Below are 21,088 nucleotides of genomic sequence, written 5' to 3'. Positions count from 1 at the left end.
CATTGATGTTTATATCTCTCCCTATCTCCCTTCCTCTCTAAAATTACACACACACACACACACACACACACACACACACACGGATTAACCAACACAACTGAAAAGTTGTCACTTCACCATTAACTATAGGCCACTATTCTCCTCTCTGACCAGGTTTCAAAAGCTGTCCTTGGAACCCTGGGTGGTGTTTTTCAGTGGTTAGTGCTTAGGTGCGCCTTGGGAGGAAGAAGAAGAAGATGGGAAAGGCGTGGGCATACTCCCAAAAGGGAAAATGCACCCAAAACAATATACTATTGAATGTCAATTGTAATTGAAAAATTTTTAATAAAAAAGCCTCGGGGTGGGGGTGGGGGGTGGGCATGTAGGGAAACATGCCCACAAAAAAGAAATTGAGAACTCATGGACATAGACAACAGTGTGAGGATTGCGGGAGTGGGGGTGGGAGTAGGGGTGGGGGGGTGGAGGTGGAGGTGGAAGAGGGCATAGAGGGTATAAATGGTGATGGAAAAAATAAAATAATGTTAAAGTCTTTGCAAAAACAGTACATAAATGCATGATGTATGTTTCAATAAAATGTATTTACAGAGGTTTTATAAAGGGACTAATTGCCCCCGCTGGGTGACTGGGTTGGAGCATTGTCTCCTGCATCAGAAGTTTGCGGGTTCGATTCCCAGTCAGGGCACAAACCTAGGTGTGGGTTTGATCCCCCCTCAGGGGTATATGGGAGGCAACCAATGAATGTTTCTTACATAGATGTTTCTCTCTCTCTCTCTCTCTCTCTCTCTCAAATCAATAAAACATATCGTCAGGTGAGCATTTTTTAAAGGGACTAATTAACATCTCCTAAAATGCAAGTTCATCAAAATTTGAATGATACCAAATGAAGTACAACTTTCTCACAACTATATATATTCAAAACTTATGTGCTACAGGAATAAATATGGTAATAAGAGAACAGCCCATATTTCATCCATTAAGGGAATCTCCTAACCTTCTTGAGTATGTTAGAAATTCAAAATATTACAATTCAGAAAAAAAGCAAAAAGACATTTGTAGTACAAGCAAGATATTGGTGAGTACAGGGCAAAGTATTTCAGTACAGGGCAGCTATATCAGTGACACAGTAAAGTTACTTTTTAAGAAAATGAGCAAAATCATATCAGACCAATGATAGTTACCATTTATTGAGCACTTAGTAGTCAAACATTTAATGTACATTTTTCATTTATTCCTTACAAAGAACCAGAAAGGTAGGTTGTTGTTATTCCTAATTTTCACATGTGAAAATCAAGGCTCACATACATGTCCAAGACAACAAAACAAAGAGGTAACAGGACCAGGATTCAAACCTCACTAATAACCACTTTAATGTAATGGGATTATCTAAATCTTGATGCCTAACGTAGTATTTTATTCCAATGTTTGTTAATAAACTATTACAGAATAACTATTCTTATTTGAGAACCACCTAATAAGAGTATCCAGAATAAAACCTGCAAACCAAGAATGAAGAAAAGTAAACATAAAAACCGTAAACGTTATTTAACATTGTTGATTTTAAAAGCAAGGGCATTTAAGACATGTTACCATTAATAACCATGTGCTCCAGGCTATTTCAAATGGAAAGATCAACAATTATTTCCTGCCCAGCGAGCTTACAAATTACAAAGGCAAACAAGAAACAAATATAGAGTGAAAATAGAAAATATATGGGTTTAATATGAGAAGAAAGGTCAGTGTCCCCAACAACCAACATTGAATCGATTTCCTGTTTTCTTTGGGTAGTAACAAAAACCTGAAAGAAATTATATTTAAAGGAGTGTGAGAAATATGAATTCCACCCTGCTGCTACTGCTGCATAATCAGTCTTTCAAAATGATCTTGAGTCGAAGTAATCTGTTTCTGAGCACCTAAAAGACAGCAAGGAGCCTCAACATTAAAGATTTACAAAAATGGGAACAAATTTTTAAATCATCTTCAGGAAAGAAAGGAGAGTATAGAGCCACTGTTATAATTTAAGAAAAAATCACTGGAGTGAAAGGACAATTATCAAAGATTTTTAATACAATAAAATCCAGAAAGTTAAAAATGGTGATATTTAGAAAGTTAATTACAACAGGAAGTCACAGGAGAGTAACTAATGGTATCGAAGTACATGGATTTTTTTAAGTTAATGAATTTGACCAAAATTATAGTTGTTTTGTAAAGAGAAGCTGATTGTATATGGATGAGAAGAAAATCACAAAGCAAACAGAAAATGTTCCTAATGCATTTGGAGATGCCTGGTTAGAACCAGGTAAATGAAAGGGAGAGAAAAGAATAGCCAGAAAAAGATACCACTGCTACAGTGTATGTATGATGATTTAAAAAGACTTGGTCAATGAGGTTACTGGGGTACAGTTAGAAGGTGTGTTTAGGAGAGTAGAAACACAGAGGTACTGATGAGAGGGAAAAGCAAGTTTTCATTTTCAGAAAGGATGCAGGACTGAAGGAGAGAAAACACTTTTAGTCCCTGTAGGTATTTTAAGTACACATTTGTGGCAGATTTGTGTTTCAGAATAGGAATCTGAATGTTTCTTTATATTTCCCTCCCCTATTTTTATCTTACTAGTAAGCCAAGGGCCTCTCTCCCGCTCCAGCCCTCACCAGAACAGATACAAAGATCCAGGGACACTGCTGACCTATGGGCTAAGCCCAGATCCTCCTGTGCGTGCTTGAAGAACTGGTTATTCACTAAGGTGGATAAGAGTGTGCCTAGAGAGAGATCAGAGAAAAGGGTAACATGCAAATCGACCAAACAGTGGAATGACCGGTCTCTATGATGTGCAGTGACCACCAGGGGGCAGACTCTCAATGCAGGAGCTGCCCCCTGGTAGTCAGTGCACTCCCACAGGGGAGTGCTGCTCAGCCAGAAGCTGAGCTCACAGCTGGTGAGCACAGCGGCAGTGGCGGGAGCCTCTCCCACCTCCGCAGGAGCTCTAAGGATGTCCAACTGCGGGAAGCGGGCCTAAGCCATCAGCCGGACATCCCCTGAGAGCTCCTGGTCTGCAAAAGGGTGCAGGCTGGGCTGAGGGGCCTTCCTCCCCCTCCCCGCCCCCACCCAGTTCACGAATGTCGTGCACCAGAAATAAAGGTCTCTAATACAGTGATAAAGGAAGAACTGATAGAGGGAACAAAGAGCCCTCAATGTGGCCAGGAGAAAGAGAATTTTTCGTTAGAAAGGTCTTGGAAAAATTTTAAGAAGATGAGCCAACCCCAAGTGTGGTTCACTCACCCTTCAAAAAAAATTAAAAACAAAAAAACATATGGCCCATTTGTCATTTAACACTCCTGGATACATGTAGGCCTGGAAAGAGAGGAAGGGGAGCTTGAACATTGTGGAGGGAATAGGAGCATGCCGAAGAACCTCACTACCTAACCAGGTAGAACTAGACAGAAACAACTGGGAATTTTTCCTGAATGAAGTGGTGGTGGACCACGTGCCACTGTTATATATTTTGTTAACATGCCTATGGGATGTTAGCAATTTGGAAATCTGGAGGAAAATGAATAGATGGTCACATAGTAGAACTTAGAGAAGTATCCTCCTTTCAATCCAAAAGCAAGACATCATCGTCTCCATACTTCCTCTCTTTTTAAAAAAAATATTTTTATTGATTTCAGAGAGGAATGGAAAGGGAGAGAGAGATAGAAACATCAATGATGAGAGAGAATCATTGATTGGCTGCCTCTTGCACAACCCACACTGGGGATCTAACCCGCAACTTGGGCATGTGCCCTGACTGGGAATGGAACCGTGACCTCCTGGTTCATAGGTTGACGTTCAACCACTGAGCTACGCCGGCCAGGCTCTTTTCCTTCTTTTTAATATTATATTTCAGGGGTCCAGATATTAAGATTTGAGTTAGTATCACAGGACCAGTCAGTCACCAAGCAGTCATTTCATTCATCAATGACATAATTTAATTGAGAGTTTAGTAAAGATTGAGACAATTCTAGCCATTGTTAATGAAAATTCATGCTTTACAGATATGCATATGATCTTGAATAAATGTGTGGGATTCCCATCATTCTATTAGTAAAATAAGGCCTCTTTCAAATGAAGGTTCAACAATTACTCTAACTTCCTATTCATTCATTCATTCATTCATTCATTTAATGATTCATTTATTCATTTATTCATCCATGTATTCTTTCAGTATTAGAATGCACAACTCTTATATGTACCCTTTTTAATAGCCATACAGAGGCATAAAAATATGAGTAAGAAATGATCACTACCTTCCATGGCATTACATATATTCAAGGGGATAAAATATTTAGAGGAGGAAAAACTAGAGTGATCAGGGAAATCTTCTTGGAGTTAGTGGCATTTGAACTGAGCTTTGTAAGTTGGGAAAATTCCAAAAAAATGTCAGGGAAAAATTCTGGACCGAAGAAATCTCACAAAAGCATGTGATGAAGATACTGTTAAGTATGGATTATGGAGAAATCTGCAAAATTAATGTTCTATCTCTGGTAATGGTCTCTGTAAATCTCTCACTTGCCTGAAGGTGGCAAGCTGGGTTTATTTGAGAAACTTCAGCACCAACATTATCTGAAAGAAAAATGAAACTACTGCTTCTCTGGGAAAAAAACACACACACACACAAACTTTCATTGACATTTATCTCATAAAATCAAAAAGTGGAAAAGATTAAAAATTACTATCACAATCATTTAAGTAATGTGCATATTTAGTAGTACTTATTTTAAGGCACATAGATTTTAAAATATTTTTCATTTTAATAGTTATTTTATTGTCCTTATTGATTTCTCAGTTATGATACAATATTTTCTTTAGAGAAAAAGGAGCTTATACTTTTAAGTTATTATTAAAATCTGTGATAAGCATTGTTTATAAGTCTATTGGGGGGTGTTTAGGTTTACTGAGGAGTAACTTCCAAATAGTAATTTTAGTAGATAGTTTTGAGTTTTATGAATTTTGACAAGTGTATATGCTTTATAATCACCACTATTATAAAGATATAAAACAGTTTTATCACTCTAACAAATTCCCTTATGCTGCCTTGTGGGCAAGCCCTTCCTTTACTTCTAGACCCTGACGACCACTGAGCTGTTTTCTGTCTGTATAGTTTGACCTCTTCCAAAATGTCATATGAGTGGAATCATATAATATGTACTCTTTTTTGGTCTGGTTTGCTTCATTCAGCATAGTTTCTTTGAGATTCATCTATATTTGAATATAGTTGTAGTATCAATTATTTAACCCTTTTTATTACTGAATAATATTCCATTATATGAATGTACCACAATTTATCAATTCCTTAGCTGAAGGACATTCATATTGTTTCGAGTTTTTGGTGATTATGCATAAAGCCACTATAAATATTCACACACAGGGTTTTAGGTGATCATACATTTTCACTTCTCTAGAAGTAGAATTGGTGGTTTGAGTGATAAATGTATATTTATAAGAAACTGCCAAACCGTTTTTCCAAAGAGACTGGACCATGTTGCACTTCTACCAGCCACGTCTGAGAACTCCAGTGGCTCCACATCGCTGCTAGAACTTGGTGTTGTCAGTTTGTCTAACCCTTTTCATTAGGTAGTGGTGGTATGTCATTACGATTTTCATTTGCATACATCTGTGACACTGGCGTTAAACATCTTTTTATGTATTTATTTGCCGTCCATATACCTTTGGTGAAGTATCCTTTCAAATCTTTTGACAACTTGTGCGTTGTCAGGAGCCAAGAGTCAATGACAAATTAATTCTAACATTATTTTAGTAAGCTAATGAAACAGAACCTCATGGAAACTTAGTCTTCACCATTGGCTTACTTCCTCATGCCTGAGGACAAAGCATTCTTCGCATAGCTGCCCTTCAACCGCCCCATCCTTTATCTTTAGTCAACACCCTTTACGACCTTAGCCAAATTATCTAAGTCCACATGATCCGCTCAGCCCCTATCCCTCCTAGACATCTCCCCTTCTAGAACTTCCTCATACCCCCTCCCCTGCCTGCAGCCCCCGCTGGCAAGCACTGATAGGTCCACAGTTCACTCCCCGCGCCCCACCTCCCACTCCCTGACTTGGATATAAGGCACCGCTGTAAGAATAAAATTTCGAGGCTTGATCAGAAACCCATTTGTCTTGCCTCCATTCTCCGCGTCCCTTGTTTGTCTCATTTCTCTTAGGTTCGTCTCTAGCGACTGCGTTGTTGCCCCGCGGGTCGGGGCAAAATGGCGCCCAACGTGGTCTAGAGACCCTCCGACGAGAACATCCACTGGAAAGGCCTGGCCAGGCGACCCTCGGATTAAATTCCGCGACCTTCGGATTAAATTCCGCGACCTTCGGATTAAATTCCGCGACCTTCGGATTAAATTCCGCGACCTTCGGATTAAATTCCGCGACCCTCGGATTAAATTCCGCCCTAGATCGCCGCGCACCCGCCGCGAGTCAGATCGGAGTAAGGTAAGTGGAGCATTTTCACCCCTCTCTGCTCGGCTGTTATTATTGGCTTTTCGGGTCAATTCCTCTTGCCCACTAATAAGCAGTCACCTCACCGTACTGGGGAAGAGTTAAGGGTACCCAGTCTCGGTAGTGACGACTCTGAATCACTTGACCTAGTATCCCTGCTTGATTTCTCTGTCGGAAGTTTCTCACTGAGTAAAATTGCCCTCCAAACCTTGAGCTTGCTATGAACGTAAGGTCGTCCACCTCATAGACTCAACCACGAGGAGTTCACCTCCCCGATCCCTACGGGACGGGGACATCAGGGATCTTCCTCGTCTATGAGGGTCCGAGTAGGCGGGTTATACCTACCGACTGTTTCACGCAAGCAAGGGAGTAAAGAGCAATATTGAAAGGAGAAAGTTCCGCTTTGATTTCACAGTTGGCGAGAAAAGTCAGGCTGACCTGGATACAGCCCGGAGGCTTACGTGGGAGAGGATAATTACCTAAAAAGCCATCCAGCCGACCAGATATGGGGCATTCCCTGGTTCCCCCTAGGAGGAACCATCAATCATAGACGATGGGTTAGAGTAGGAGATGCTTTACAAGATTTTTATCAAGCCTTTGGCCCTGAAAAAATTCCTGTAACGTACTTTTTCCTATTGGAATTTAAGTAACGTACATGCTAAAAATCCACTCACATGACCCTGACGTTCAAGAAGTTATTAAAACGGGGGAGGAAATTCTTAAAGAAAACTCCCATCCCCCTTCCACACGCCCTTCAGGATTATTATGAGACTTTTGGTCCAGAGAAAATTCCTATTTTAATTGGTGATGGCCTTGATTCAGCACAGGAGAGTTTAAGAATGTCTAAGTGGGGTGCAGCCACGGCCTTACAGCCTGCAATGGAAGGGTGCAAGTCTCTAATAATACCATCTGCACCTCTTCTGCCTCCATGTGTAAACTACTTGTAACCAAGTAAAAAAGAATAAAAGGAACTTCTCAGCAACGGCCAATAATTCTTTATCCTAAAAATCTTTTCTTTCCTTAAAAATAAAAATAAATAAAAATTGAAAAAAGTAAATAAAATAAAAACAGTAGATGCCAGACCAGTACTGAATCTTCCCCCTAAGAAAGAAGGAGGTGGGGGAAGGGAGACACGTGGCGATCCAATATGGACGCCACTCCCCAAGACAGCCACTTTGAAAGGCCTCATCTTCATCATCTTTATTTATTTTCCAGCTAATGACTTAAAGCTTTTACAAATTCATAAATGCATCCGGGATTTCTGTGCACATGCAAGGGAAAAGGCCAGTTTAAAAACGAGTGCGCATAGTTTTGAGCTGAACTTGACCTTTTGCTGTGTACAGAATAAAAACCCGAGACTGTTTTTGACCTTAAAAATGGCGGAGATGAACCGGGGAAAGAAATACAGGCTAGTTTCCCAAGGAAATGTATTGAAATTTACATGTGAATAGCTATGGGTTTGTTTCTTGACTTCCCCAGCAGGAAAAATTCTTTAAAAAATTTAGTGGCTGTGCCAAGCCTATTGGCTGGAAATTTACAACTTTTAAGTTCAAATTATCTAAATGTATTGAAATTAATAATACTGAAATGTTGATCTAAGTATGCCTAGTATGAAGTCTAGATGATAGAAGTTAATCTATTAATTGACTATGCCTTATATTTTATTTGAAATGTATCCTTAAAAATGTAAAAGTATTATTGATTTGAGAAATGCTAAGTATTTAATTTTGCTACCTAGGATTTAAAGCTCTGAAAGTTTAAGGTCTCTTTACTCTCCATTAAAAGGTTTTAAAGCTACACCCTTTTTTATGGAGGGAGGGGTGGACACGCCCTTCCCCTAGCATGCAGGTAGGCTGGTTCCCCCCAGCAGCCATCTTAGAAGAATGTTCATTTGCATTTCAATGGCTACACCTTTTGCTAGCCGACCTTCCCAGAAAAGGTCAAGTGGCTAGGCCAACCCCAGCTAGAAAAAACATGATTTAAAGTTAACTATTAGATTTTAAAATTTATTCTTAAAAAAAAAAAAAATAATAAAGGGTTATTAATAAAGAACTGCTAAATATTTGACTTGCAAACTCTGGAAGTTTAAGGTTCAGATTGAATTGGGAGAACTTACATAATTGTGGTAACTAAATGCCTAGAGTATAGCAACTTAATTTTTGAGAAAATAAAATGTGTTTTCTCTTAAATAATTAGGAATTCAAAACATGTTACTTCTTGGTCTGATTTAAAAAAGAGAATTAATTCTGCGATACAGTTTAAATTTAATTGATATTCTTTAAGATAATTTAAGTATATAATCTTTAAATCATATATACATATATATATATTATATGTTTGACCTTTCCAAGGTATTTCAAGGTTTTGAGAATAGCTTTTAAGACATTTCACAAGCCCTTAAATGTATTTCAAAAAGTCTATTCTCTCTTCATGGAAAGCTTTATAAAATAATCAAAGTTCTTGCCTGTTAGAAGGGCAAAAACAATATATTTAAATATAGCCAACATTTTCAACAGCAGTAAAATTTCTAAAAAGACAAAAGCCTCAAGCAGCCTGCATTTTTGGATCGGCTGGAGGTGGGACAGTGTTCATACTTTTGGATCAGACCAATAAAATATCAAACCTATAAGTTTTACTCAATAGGTTTCTTTGCTTTTTAAATTAAAGATATCTACTTAAGTTACCTTATAAATTGGATTTTTAAAATATAATCAATGTCTCATATAAATTAAGTTACATGAGAAGCCAATGTTTTTATAAGTAATTGAATCCTGACTCGTAGCCGCCAGCATTCTTAATTAAGCTAGAGGCGGGGCAACATTTGCCGCTTGTGAGGCAGCCGCCATCTTGCCTGCCTCTCTGGCCACGTGGTTACTGCCCACCATCTTGTAATAACAAAGGCCAGTCCCCTTCCTTTAAATAAGCCAATGTCTTTGTAAGCAATTTAAATAAGTTTTCTAAAAGGGTTACTGAAGGCTTCCCATGATTCCTCTGTATATTCAAATAAGCCTAAGAGGATACTTTACAAATATAATTATAAATTTATAAAAAAGAAATTTTAAGATTTTAAATTCTATTTCACTAACATTTACAGTATAAACTGAAAATTGTTATTAAAATGTTAAATCTGAAAGTAAATTAGTAGTCAGCCTTACTGTAAGAATACTTGTAATATAGCTAGCTAGTCGCCTGAGGCTTGCCTTTCAAGCTGTAACCATACAGGTTGCTTGTTATAAAAAGAAAGACAGATATTTAAATGAAACTCTCTGTAACCTGAAAATTATTTTGGAAGGAAATAGAGGTTTCCTTCAAATATCATAGAGACTGTAATTGATAACCAATGCATTAGGCCTCAGAAGGTGTAGATAAGAAAAGATTAAATGACTTTTAGAAATTATTAGGAGACTTTAACTGGTTAAGACCTTTTCTATATAAAAGGAAATTGATAGCCAGTTTGAGATTGAATTGCCATGGCCTAGAACAAAAAATATTCTTACATGATATTTTACAATTTCATTATACTTTTTGATATTTTACAACAGCACATTGTACAATTATCCCAAACTTACAAATTAATTCTTTGAATGTTTGGCAGCAATTTAAAAAGGACATGAAAGAATTTAATCCCTTCCACTGTGTGGAAGGCCCCTTGGGAAAGCATTTGAGCATTCTATATTGACCCTTCTTGCTCTTTTTGCCAAGAGGGACCCTCTTCTCACAATCCAATTGCCCACAGCTGTTGCCTGAGTTTTCTGTTCATGCTGAGGTTAAAGCCTCATAATGACTGGTACCATGGATCTGTCTCTCGCCCAATGGCGTGAGATGGGCCCTCCCTGGAGAAGAAACCTGGGTTCCCCAAGATCTGTGATCAATGCCAGGGCCCCACCAGCAGGCGAGGGGATCCCAAGGCAGGTGCTGGGCATGGAGGCCATAGGGGCGTAGGCTACCAAGGAGACAGAACTGAACCTCACATCACCCTGCTTGGCCCCGGAGGATGGCTGGTTAGTCAAAGACGGGTAAGATTCCTCAAGGGAGGAACAACCTAAGACAGGCACAGTCGCAGAGGGGCCATCAGGAGAGAATTTGGGGGTCAACAGAGGTGGGGCACAGAACCTCACCCCCCCAACATTGCAGGGGCTTGAACACTCGCCCCTTCTGAAGGAGGTCTCCTGCCCCATGGCTGCTTCGCGCTTCCCATGCCAGCTCAAATCGGGACCCAGGCAACGTACAGAGACTTGGCCCAGCTTAGATTGAGACCCAGGCAACAGAGAGTTGGCTGATGGCAGCTGCCCTATATCTAAATCCAGAAATGCTCAGGGCTTTCTCAAGGATGCAAAATAATCCTTTCCATTAATATTTACTGAGTAAACTAAGATTGTTGTTATTTAATGAGTATTAAATTTGACAGTAAAATAGTCAAGTTTTCAGATTAATTTAAATTGGCTAATTGAAAATAAGTAAATATTCAAGAAAATGTAATTGTACAAAAGCTGTTCCTAAAGTATTAACCAAAATTTCTATTGATAGTTCATTTCATGGTAAAATTACTTAACATGCAATGAACCTAAAGCAGTCATATTTTGTGCAAAAATTAAAATTTAAAGTTATCAAGACTGCATTATAAAAATCTTCCAAAGCCTCCTAAAAATTAAATAAAAAAGGGGGATAGTGGAAAAATACCATGTAAGAAAAAATATCCTGTAAGTAAATTACATCTAGAAAAAATTTTTTACTTTGAAAATTAATTTTCATACAGCAGGACACCCATGAAAAACATATATGGTGTCAAAATAAGCCAAAGGAAAATTGTTTGGGCAAAAAATAAAGGATCCCAAGTAAAATTTATGGAAAAGAGTTCTCTATTAACCTTGGTCGAGAATGTGTTTGTATATTTTCAGAAAACAACTCCTAGACCATGTGGATTCCTGCAACAGAGAGGAATTAACAGGAATGCTCCAGCCATGAAGACATTTGGCCCTTGGGCATTTAGAAAAATAACCGACCTTGTAAAATAGCAAATAGATTCAGCTTTAGTAAAACCCATCCAGGTTCACTATCAACGCCTGGAAATGGCTGATAGGTGGGACTCGGTTTACCAAGAGCGCGAAAACCTCCAGACCCAGACTCGCTCCTTCCCTACGGGGACAGCATCTTAACCAGAGGGATGCTTACCTACGCTCTGGCCAGAGCCAGAGGTATGGGTATCAAACCGGGTGCAGAGCAAAGCATTGCAAGGGAAGGTTCAAACATTTTCAACCTCCTCTGGATTTCCCTGAGAGTATACCTGGTTTGCATAGAGGTTGACATCAATAAAAATAATGGCTCTGCCTCTCCTCCCCAAAAGACGTCAAGAGCCACACATGGTGGGCATACAAAGCCCACGGGAGGAACCAGGTCAATGTCTCCCCGGTTGGTTAAGGCCCACTCCCTTCTCTTAAACAGAGAGGGAGGAGATGTCAGGAGCCAAGAGTCAATGACAAATTAATTCTAACATTATTTTAGTAAGCTAATGAAACAGAACCTCATGGAAACTTAGTCTTCACCATTGGCTTACTTCCTCATGCCTGAGGACAAAGCATTCTTCGCATAGCTGCCCTTCAACCGCCCCATCCTTTATCTTTAGTCAACACCCTTTACGACCTTAGCCAAATTATCTAAGTCCACATGATCCGCTCAGCCCCTATCCCTCCTAGACATCTCCCCTTCTAGAACTTCCTCATACCCCCTCCCCTGCCTGCAGCCCCCGCTGGCAAGCACTGATAGGTCCACAGTTCACTCCCCGCGCCCCACCTCCCACTCCCTGACTTGGATATAAGGCACCGCTGTAAGAATAAAATTTCGAGGCTTGATCAGAAACCCATTTGTCTTGCCTCCATTCTCCGCGTCCCTTGTTTGTCTCATTTCTCTTAGGTTCGTCTCTAGCGACTGCGTTGTTGCCCCGCGGGTCGGGGCAGTGCGTGGGAGAGAAGGGTTGTTTATTTTCTTACTAGTATTATTGAGTTTTGAGAATTCCTTATACATTCTGGATTAAAGTCCTTTATCAGATACATGCTTTGCTAATATTTTGACTTAGTCTATAGCTTGTTTTTTAATTTTCTTAATTGTGTCTTTCAAAGAGAAGAAATCCTTAATTTTGATAAAGTCCAAATTATCAGTGTTTTTCCTTTGGATTGTGCTTTTGCCTAATCCAAGGTCACAAAGATGTTTCCTTTTAGAGTTTTCAGTGTTAGGTTTTACATTTAGATTTTAATCCTTTTTTTTTTTTTTTTGGTATGGGTTAACGTTATATATATGCAATTATTCAAGCAGCATTTCTTCATAGGGGCAAAATTTAGCAAAGGAAGTGACTTACACTTAAATTATACAGTTAAAATCTGTGAGACATCTTTTGAAAGTTTGAAAGTTTTTCAACTTTTTAGATTTAAAAAAAATCCAAATATTTATTTTTCAAATATTACACCCAAGTATTTAAAAAAGCAATTTGTATCTTGGTTCTTCTATCTCTCATTTTATTTCACTCAACAGTGTCGGGATTTCAAGGCATTTTCTAATGGCACTCACTCTCTCTGCACTACTGTAACTAGAATGATGGAATGTTAAACTGAAGAGCATGCCAGTCTCATTTGAGAGATGAGGAGATTGAGACTTCAAGATCTTCAGTGACTTGCCCAGGCCATTCAGCTAGACAAAGGCGGAGAAAAGGTACAGCTTTCCAATCTCCAGGCCACTGCTCTTTCCACCAGCTGTTTGTGTCCTCCCTATTGAATGTGTCACTAACTTTATTTCTATGTTTTAAATATAGATATTTGTTGCATCAGTAGGCTTTTATCTAAAATTTCATTTTCAGTGCTTTTCCATCTAGTACATGAAATTTGACTGAGCAAAATTAAACCCAATTTTTACAGAATACCTCTAAGCTTTACCTAACGCTACTGGGTTCCCAATTCTCATCACAAAGTAAATACACACACACAAAGGAAATATGATGTAGACAGAGAAAACAAGTTTAGGGGTTATTGGTCTCAGTAATCTAGTGATTACTAAAATACTGAGATTGTAGTTGATAATTCTAAGACTTTGCACATGTGCAATCATTTTTACTTTATTTTATTTTATTTTTTACTTTAAATGAGCTACATCTCTTTTCATTTAATTATAAATTAGGCAAACAAATTGCTCTTTTTACCTCATGGAACTTTTAGCAACCTGAATGAATTAAATCTAGTTTTGCCTTACACACACAAAAAAACATACTCTTGATAAAATATAAGAAATAGAATTATCTAGATGCCAGAAACAAATAGGCAATGCAAATCTACAGGAAAATAAAGAACTGTTCTGTGGGGGCAGTCTCCTGTAAGGACACTGTCAGGGTGTAAGAAATCTACATATATAAAACCCTAATATGCAAATAGACCGAACAGCAGAACAACTGAACAATCAGTCGCTATGACGTGCACTGACCACCAGGGGGCACATGCATAACATGGTGGGCATCAGCAGCAGGGGCCAGAGTGAAGAACATGGCGGGCATTGGCAGCAGGCGACAGAGCACGGAACATGCCATCAGCGGGTGCAAGCGGGGCTGGCACCACCAGCGCATGGGAGCAGAGGTGGTGGAAGCGGAGCTGCTGGCAGACAGGGGACCGGGGGCCACGGCGGGAGGGGCTGGGCAGGGGCGTGGAGGATGGGCCGACACCCGCCCCTGTGCCCACCATAGTTCTTTTCAAGGTGCACGAATTCATGCACTGGGGCCCTAGTTTCCATAGAATAGACATCCCCTACTGAAGATGAGCTCACAACAACAAAATAATTACATATTCCATGAGAAAATAAGCCATCATGAGAAAGATCAGGAACCCCAACAAACAGGAAAACTGGACCCCAAGAACTAGAAATAACAGGGAAATCTAAAAGGGGTTATCAGTGCATTTTAAATTAAAAAGATAGTAGAAACCACAATGAAACAAGAAAACATTATGAAAGCAGATTTTCTTAAATAATAAAATTAAACATTTAAAAATAAAAACATATATCCACTGAAATTTAAAACTTTGAACAGTTTAAACAAGTCAAGAGAAAAATCATTCCAATGTTTTCTTTGTATATTGGAATTATATAGTGTGGTACATTTTTGACCCCACTTTACAAATTTTTATAGGATTATTATTTTCGGGTTGCTTTTTCTGCTGGTGTTAATACCTTTCTAAAATCATATGTTTTACCCCTTTTGAAATTAACTGTAGTCCCCTTGTATTGACCAGGGAGGCTCCAAATGCAAATACCATTTTTGTTTATTCCGGAATTGGCAGGTGTAAAACATGAAGCATGGGCCAGTTAGGGGAAGAATAGACTCAGTTCTTTGTAGTCACAAGAAAATGCACCCCCAGCCGTTCTGTCTTGCTTTTTAATTTGTTCCTTTTCTCTGGTCTAAAGAATTAGAACCACAGGTAGCCACGTGCACCCCGACCACAATTCCTCACCACTGTGACCATTCCCCTGGGTAACACAAAACATTTCATAGGCCGGTCCCAGTACCTAATAACAAAAGAAAAACACATGGCAGATCATGATAATGATTTTGTCTTTCTATAATGATGGGAGGGGAGGGGGAACCACCAAAACCTGATCCTGCATAATAATCACTTTGTTATTCACATTTCCTCATGAATTTTAATGTCCCATCCATTTTCTCACAACTTATCCCCACAATTCTGTGGGAGCCTTTGCAGAACATTATTCTCTTATCTCTTTCTTTCTTTCAAGGGTGTAATTATTCAATCTAAACCAAAAGGCTTTAGGATGATGCCTTTTTTTACTGTATTGGTCAGAAGAGCTGGTCTAGGTCCACATTAAATAACCTAGAAAGATCAAGCTGGGCACTTACGATTTCTGCACTGTTTCCTATAGCTATGTTACTTAATGTTAAAGTTTACTTTGTAATAATTACCTGGAACATCAAGCAATCATAAATTTGTGCCTTTTAAAAGAAATCATAATTAGTTGCATCCGCGAAGGTCCATGATTTTGTTCTGTGTTCTAAAAGTGAGGGAAGCATTTGCAATATATCCTCTTCCTATTCCTCTTTGGAAGGCATAATCGTATTGAAATTCAGCCCCATATCATTACATAAAATTAGGCTAGATTTTAGGTATTTAAGGACACAAGCTGCCTTAGTTATCTTTGTATTCTATGAAGTATCTCGTTCAAGGACTTCCAAATAGAAGACCCTCATAAATATTTGCTTAGTAAATAAAAAGTATCTTTTGAAGAAAACAAATTGGTGGTTGCCAGGCCTGGGGGGTGGAAGGATGGAATTGCCTGCAGGAGGGGTGTCAGAGAACTTTCTACAGTGCTGTTAATATTCTACCGTTTGTGGTGGTGATTACACACACAGCTGTATGTATTTATCACTGAAAATTGATCCACTTTATTATATGTAAACTAGAGGCCCAGCACACGAAATCGTGCAGGTAGGGTCCCTAGGCCTAGCCTGCGATCAGGGCCATCTTCTGCCTGTTCACCAGTCCCCAGGCCGAACGCCGCCTCTGCCGCCAGGGCGGGTAGGTCGCAGGCGCGCCCACAGCTGCCATCAGCGCTGCAAGCCCCAGCAGCAATGGCAGCGGTGGCGGCAGCGCCTGTGTGAGTGGCCCCGAGTGGGCAGCACGTTCCATCAGCGGCTGGCCTGGCTCACACACATGGAGGTGAGGTCGCCAGTGCCCGCTTTCCTGCCAGCCTGAGCCCCTGAGCAGCTGGGGATGAGCTGGGGATCCCAACGGCCTGACAGCCAGCCTGGTCCTCCCATCACCCACCCCGGTTCCCTGTTCACCATCGCTGATCCATCGAAGCCTGTGGGCCAGGGGGAGGGACCAAGAGGTCAGCCAGTCCGCCCGCTCACCAGTCCCCAGTCCCGTCGCGCCGCCACCCACCTGCTTCCCTGTGGTTCCCTGTTCACCTGTGGGCGTGGATGGGGGGTGGGGGAGGGGAGGGACCGAGAGGTGGTCAATGCACCTCATGGTGACTGGTCGAGCAGTCATTCCGGTCCTTACGCTTATGGTCCCTGGCCTTTTATTATATAGAATTACCTCAAGAAAGCTGATTAAAGAAAGGATCTTATAATATCATGATTTCTTTACAGGAAATAACTAATAACAAATGCTGCTAACAAATAACTAGCACATTTTTTTTACATAATCAAATAACATGGTTTTCAATTAACCTTGAAAATTCCTAATTTCTTGATGGATGACCATTAATTTATTAAATACTACCATATGTCTGGTCCTATACTAGTTGATGTGTGTTCTTTTTAAAATTCCTGCACCATTAAGTACTGTCTAATAAGAATTTTGATTCCTACATGCTATACACTGAGGCTCAGAAAGATCAGGCAAACTCGTCCAAAACCAGATTACTTTAAAAAAACATCAGTGCATGCATGAATATAGTTTCAACGAGGCTAAACTAAATACACATTTGTGATTTAGGAACTTCAAGGGGTCAGTTAAGTTGGTCCAAAAAGTACCTATGGCAATACAAAATAAAACATTTAGTTCAGCAAATAATTATATGTGCTTACTCAGGGACAGGCACTGTGCTAGATATTTTGGGGAATGTAATGCTGAACTATATAGACTTTGCTGTCAAAGTCTATACCATATTGCATGGGATGCATAAATAAATAGCAATGGTACAAAGCAAGGCGTGGGGCTGGAATACGATTAGAGACAATCTTGCATCGAAGGAGGAGGACGTAGCTTCAACTTGCACCGAGTTGATTAACTTAAGAGATACAACCAGCCACCAAGAGGAGTTTGGAGAGGGTCAGGCTTAGATGATTTTTTTAAAAATATATTTTATTGATTTTTTACAGAGAGGAAGAGAGAGGGATAGAGAGTTAGAAACATCGATGAGAGAGAAACATCGATCAGCTGCCTCCTGCACACCCCCTACTGGGAATGTGCCCGCAACCAAGGTACATGCCCTTGACCGGAATCAAACCTGGGACCTTTCAGTCCGCAGGCCGACGCTCTACCCACTGAGCCAAACCGGTTTCAGCGAGGCTTAGATGATTTTGAGATCACTAAAGAAAAACACTTTTCTCCTCCCCTCGCTCTACTTATTTATTCTGAGTTCAAAGCTAATCTCACAACCTACGAGTGTGCCTAGGGTTGAGGGTTTGATTCCCAGTCAAGGGCACATCCCCAGCCCTGGTTGGGGCACATGCAGGAGGGAACCAATTGATGTGTCTCTCTCCTACGGATGTTTCTCTCTCTCTCCCTTCCACTCTCTCTAAAAAAATTAATGGAAAAAATATCCTCGGGTGAGGACTAACACACACACACACACACACACACACACACACACACACACAAATCATGTTGAGAATTTTGCATTCTAGGGCAATCCCAAGTGCAATGAAAAAGTAAGTAAATAACTACAATGAGCATCAGTGCTCCGGCCTCTGCTCCCCGGGGCTGGGGTGCAGAGAGCCCGGACTGCTTCCAGGGGGGCGCTCCTGATTGTGACATCACATGCATCCCCTTGGCGATGGAGCTGAAGGCTGGGAAGGAAGCCTTCAGATGGAGAATCGCCAACAAGGTCGGTTCCCGGAAGCGTCGCCGGAGTGGCACTGAGGGGAGGCATTCGGGGGGCTGGAGCCTTGAGAACAGGGAACCTGCCCCCCAGCACTCGGAAGGGCCTGCGTGTCAGTGATGAGACATGGGGTACGATGTCACCCGCTTCCAGGGGGACGTTGACGAGGATCTGATCTGTCCGATTTGCGGCGGCGTCTTGGAGGAACCAGTGCAGGCCCCTCACTGCGAGCATGCCTTCTGCAACGCCTGCATCACCCAGTGGTTCTCCCAGCAGCAGACGTGCCCGGTGGACCGCAGCGCCGTGACGGTTGCCCACCTGAGCCCAGTGCCTCGGATCATGCAGAACATGCTGTCCAAGCTGCGGATCGCCTGCGACAACGCCGTCTTCGGCTGCAGGGCCGTGGTCCGGCTTGACAACCTCAGGTCGCACCTCAGCGACTGTGAGCACAACCCCAGGCGGCCTGTGACCTGCGAGCAGGGCGACGGCCTGGAGATGCCCAGAGAGGAGCTGCCGAACCACCACTGCATCACGCACCTGCGCGCCGTGGTCCAGCAGCAGCAGGCGCGCCTGGCGGAGCTGGAGAAGACCTCGGCCGACCACGCGCACCAGCTGGCGGAGCAGAGGCGAGCCCTCCGGCAGCTGAAGGCACACCTGGCCGCGGCGCGCAGTGCCAGCCCCGACCTGCAGCGCCTGCAGGAGCCCCGTGAGGACAGCGAGGTCCTGCAGTGGGTGCGCTCCCTGCAGCCGGCCAGAGTGACCCGCTGGGGAGGGATGATCTCCACCCCGGATGCTGGCCTCCAGGCTGTCATCGAGCGCTCCCTGCTGGACAGTGGCTGCCCTGCCTCTGTGGTCAGCGAGCTGATCGAAAACGCCCACGAGCGGAGCTGGCCCCAGGGTCTGGCCACGCTGGAGACGAGACAGATGAACCGGCGGTGCTATAAGAACTACGTGGCCAAGCGCATCCCCGGCAAGCAGGCTGTGGTGGTGATGGCCTGTGAGAACCAGCACATGGGCGATGACATGGTGCAGGAGCCGGGCCTGGTCATGATCTTTTCGCATGGCGTGGAGGAGATGTAGGTCTCGGCGGGCTGTCGGGAGCCTGTCAGGTGGGAAAGCCAGAGTCCCTTCTTTGGCCTAATTTCTCCCCCTACGATGTCTGTTGGGAGAGTCCCCAGCTCGATATCTATTTTCCCGCTCAGGGTCTCTGGTTCCAGACATTTTCAGAAAGCACAAACATATTCACCGTCTCTAGAGGATCAGAATGGGGGGGGGGGGGGGGGGGAGGAATCTTCCACTGTTCCCCTCCTCCAAGACCAGCCACCCTGCGCAGGCAGGCCTGTTGACTCTAAACCCTGAGAGGGCAGCTTTGGGGAGGTGACATCCTAAAGGAATAGTAAGGGTGGAACCAAAACCCTAGACACAACGAGCCAATAACTGGCCATCAGCGAGGTCCTTGGGGAAGACTGGACCTCCGTGCCACGCAGTACCTTGCTTAGCCCGCCGTGAAGGTGCGGGCTGCCCCTGGGCCTGCAGGTGTGCAGGTTGGGAAGCTGGAGATTTCCAGATGAGCTCTTCTTTCCTATACTTCCTCTTCATTAGGGAGAGGCAGGCGTGGGGGGACAGGGGACACGTCTGTTGGGGGGACTATGCTCACAAGCAGCAGCTCTCTGGCTTTTGCAGGAATCAGGTGGCACTGCCTCTGGGGCCCAGGCCGTAATGCTTCCCTCCCCCTCTCTGGCGCTGTGATTGCTGTTTACAGTTCACACCCTCCCACTTTTTTATTTTTATTTTTTGAATGGCCTGGTCATGGCTACCCCACTTTTCCAGCCCAGCCACATTGTTGGCAATTTCATTTACTTTTTTTTAATTTTTTTTTTAAGAAAGGAAAAAGAAAAAAAAATCAACAAAGCTTAAAACTTTTCTTCAGCTGTTCCTATGGCGGGGGTTCCGGACAGGGTGGGACAGGGCTGGGGCGTGTTTTATAACTTTTCCTTCCCAGCACAGCCTTGGGCTTCGATTGAGGAAGGCCACGGGAGTCCTGGGCTGAACTTAGCTCTGCCCCAACCCTCCATAAGGCCACCCGAGGCGAGGAGCTCCCTCCCGTCCCCCGATGGCGACAGTCCCGCACTGATGCCTGTGCCCCCCGAGAACTCTGCTCCCGGCCCCTCTGGATAGAGTAGTAATTTTGAAGGACCACCCCCCACACACACTCCATTTCCTTGGAGATGATAGCCGGGCTCTAAGCTTCACCAGGCAAGGTGGGATACACATTCTGTCTTTGTCTCTGAGTGAGGGCTGTTCCCGCTCTCACCCAAGCCCCTGAAGGACCTCAGCTCCTTTTCAGGCTTCCCTGACCCCTAGGTGACGGGCAGAGTAAGACGAGGGGAGGGAGAGAGGGTGTGGTTATTTTCATATGCAGGTGGGAGTGGGGTTAAAGAGAGATGGCCATGTAACAGCTGTTTCTCTTTATGGAGTTTTATTCGAGACCAGCTTGCTGTAGGTCTGGGTAGTTGGGTCAAGACTCCACTGGGCCTGGCTGGCCTGACTTAGTGGTTGAGCCTTGACCTATGAACCACGAGGTCATAGGTAGATTCAGGGCACATGCCTGGCTTGGGGGCTAGGTCCCCAGGAGAGGGCGTGCAGGAGGCAGCCGATCGATCAATGATTCTCTCTCATCATTGATGTATTGATGTTTCCATCTCTCTCTTCCTCTCTGAAATCAATAAAAACCCAGGCATATGTGTTTACCGGGAATTGAACCATGATCTCCTGGTTCATAGGTTGATGCTCAACCACTGAGCCATGCCGGCTGGGCAATAAAAAATATATTGAAAAAAAGAAAAAGGACTCCACTGGGAGTGGAGTGGAGGGATACAGCTTGAAGGGTGTAGGGAGCAGTCATATGTTCCAGCTCCAGGACACTGAGCGCAGGAATTTGAAAACGTTGCTATACTTGGTCTGGTTACTGCATTTCTTCCACTCGCCAGGGCCCCGCCTGCCTCATCAA

At 42.6% G+C, this 21,088-nt stretch overlaps 1 protein-coding gene across 1 annotated transcript; it reads left to right on the top strand.

Annotated features, from left to right (window-relative positions):
* Window positions 1-17,546: 17,546 nt before the first annotated feature.
* Window positions 17,547-20,170, top strand: LOC307115580 (E3 ubiquitin-protein ligase NRDP1-like). Its single transcript, XM_079798834.1, has one exon. The coding sequence runs from the start codon at window positions 18,205-18,207 to the stop codon at window positions 19,156-19,158; it is 954 nt and encodes a 317-aa protein (XP_079654960.1). The 5' UTR covers window positions 17,547-18,204; the 3' UTR covers window positions 19,159-20,170.
* The last annotated feature ends 918 nt before the right edge of the window (window positions 20,171-21,088 follow it).

The sequence above is a fragment of the Cnephaeus nilssonii genome, assembly GCF_951640355.1.
Source record: "Cnephaeus nilssonii genome assembly, chromosome: 19".
Taxonomy (NCBI): Eukaryota; Metazoa; Chordata; class Mammalia; order Chiroptera; family Vespertilionidae; genus Cnephaeus; species Cnephaeus nilssonii.
The sequence above is the reverse complement of the archived record's forward strand: the minus strand, read 5'-3'. Positions and strand labels throughout refer to the sequence as shown.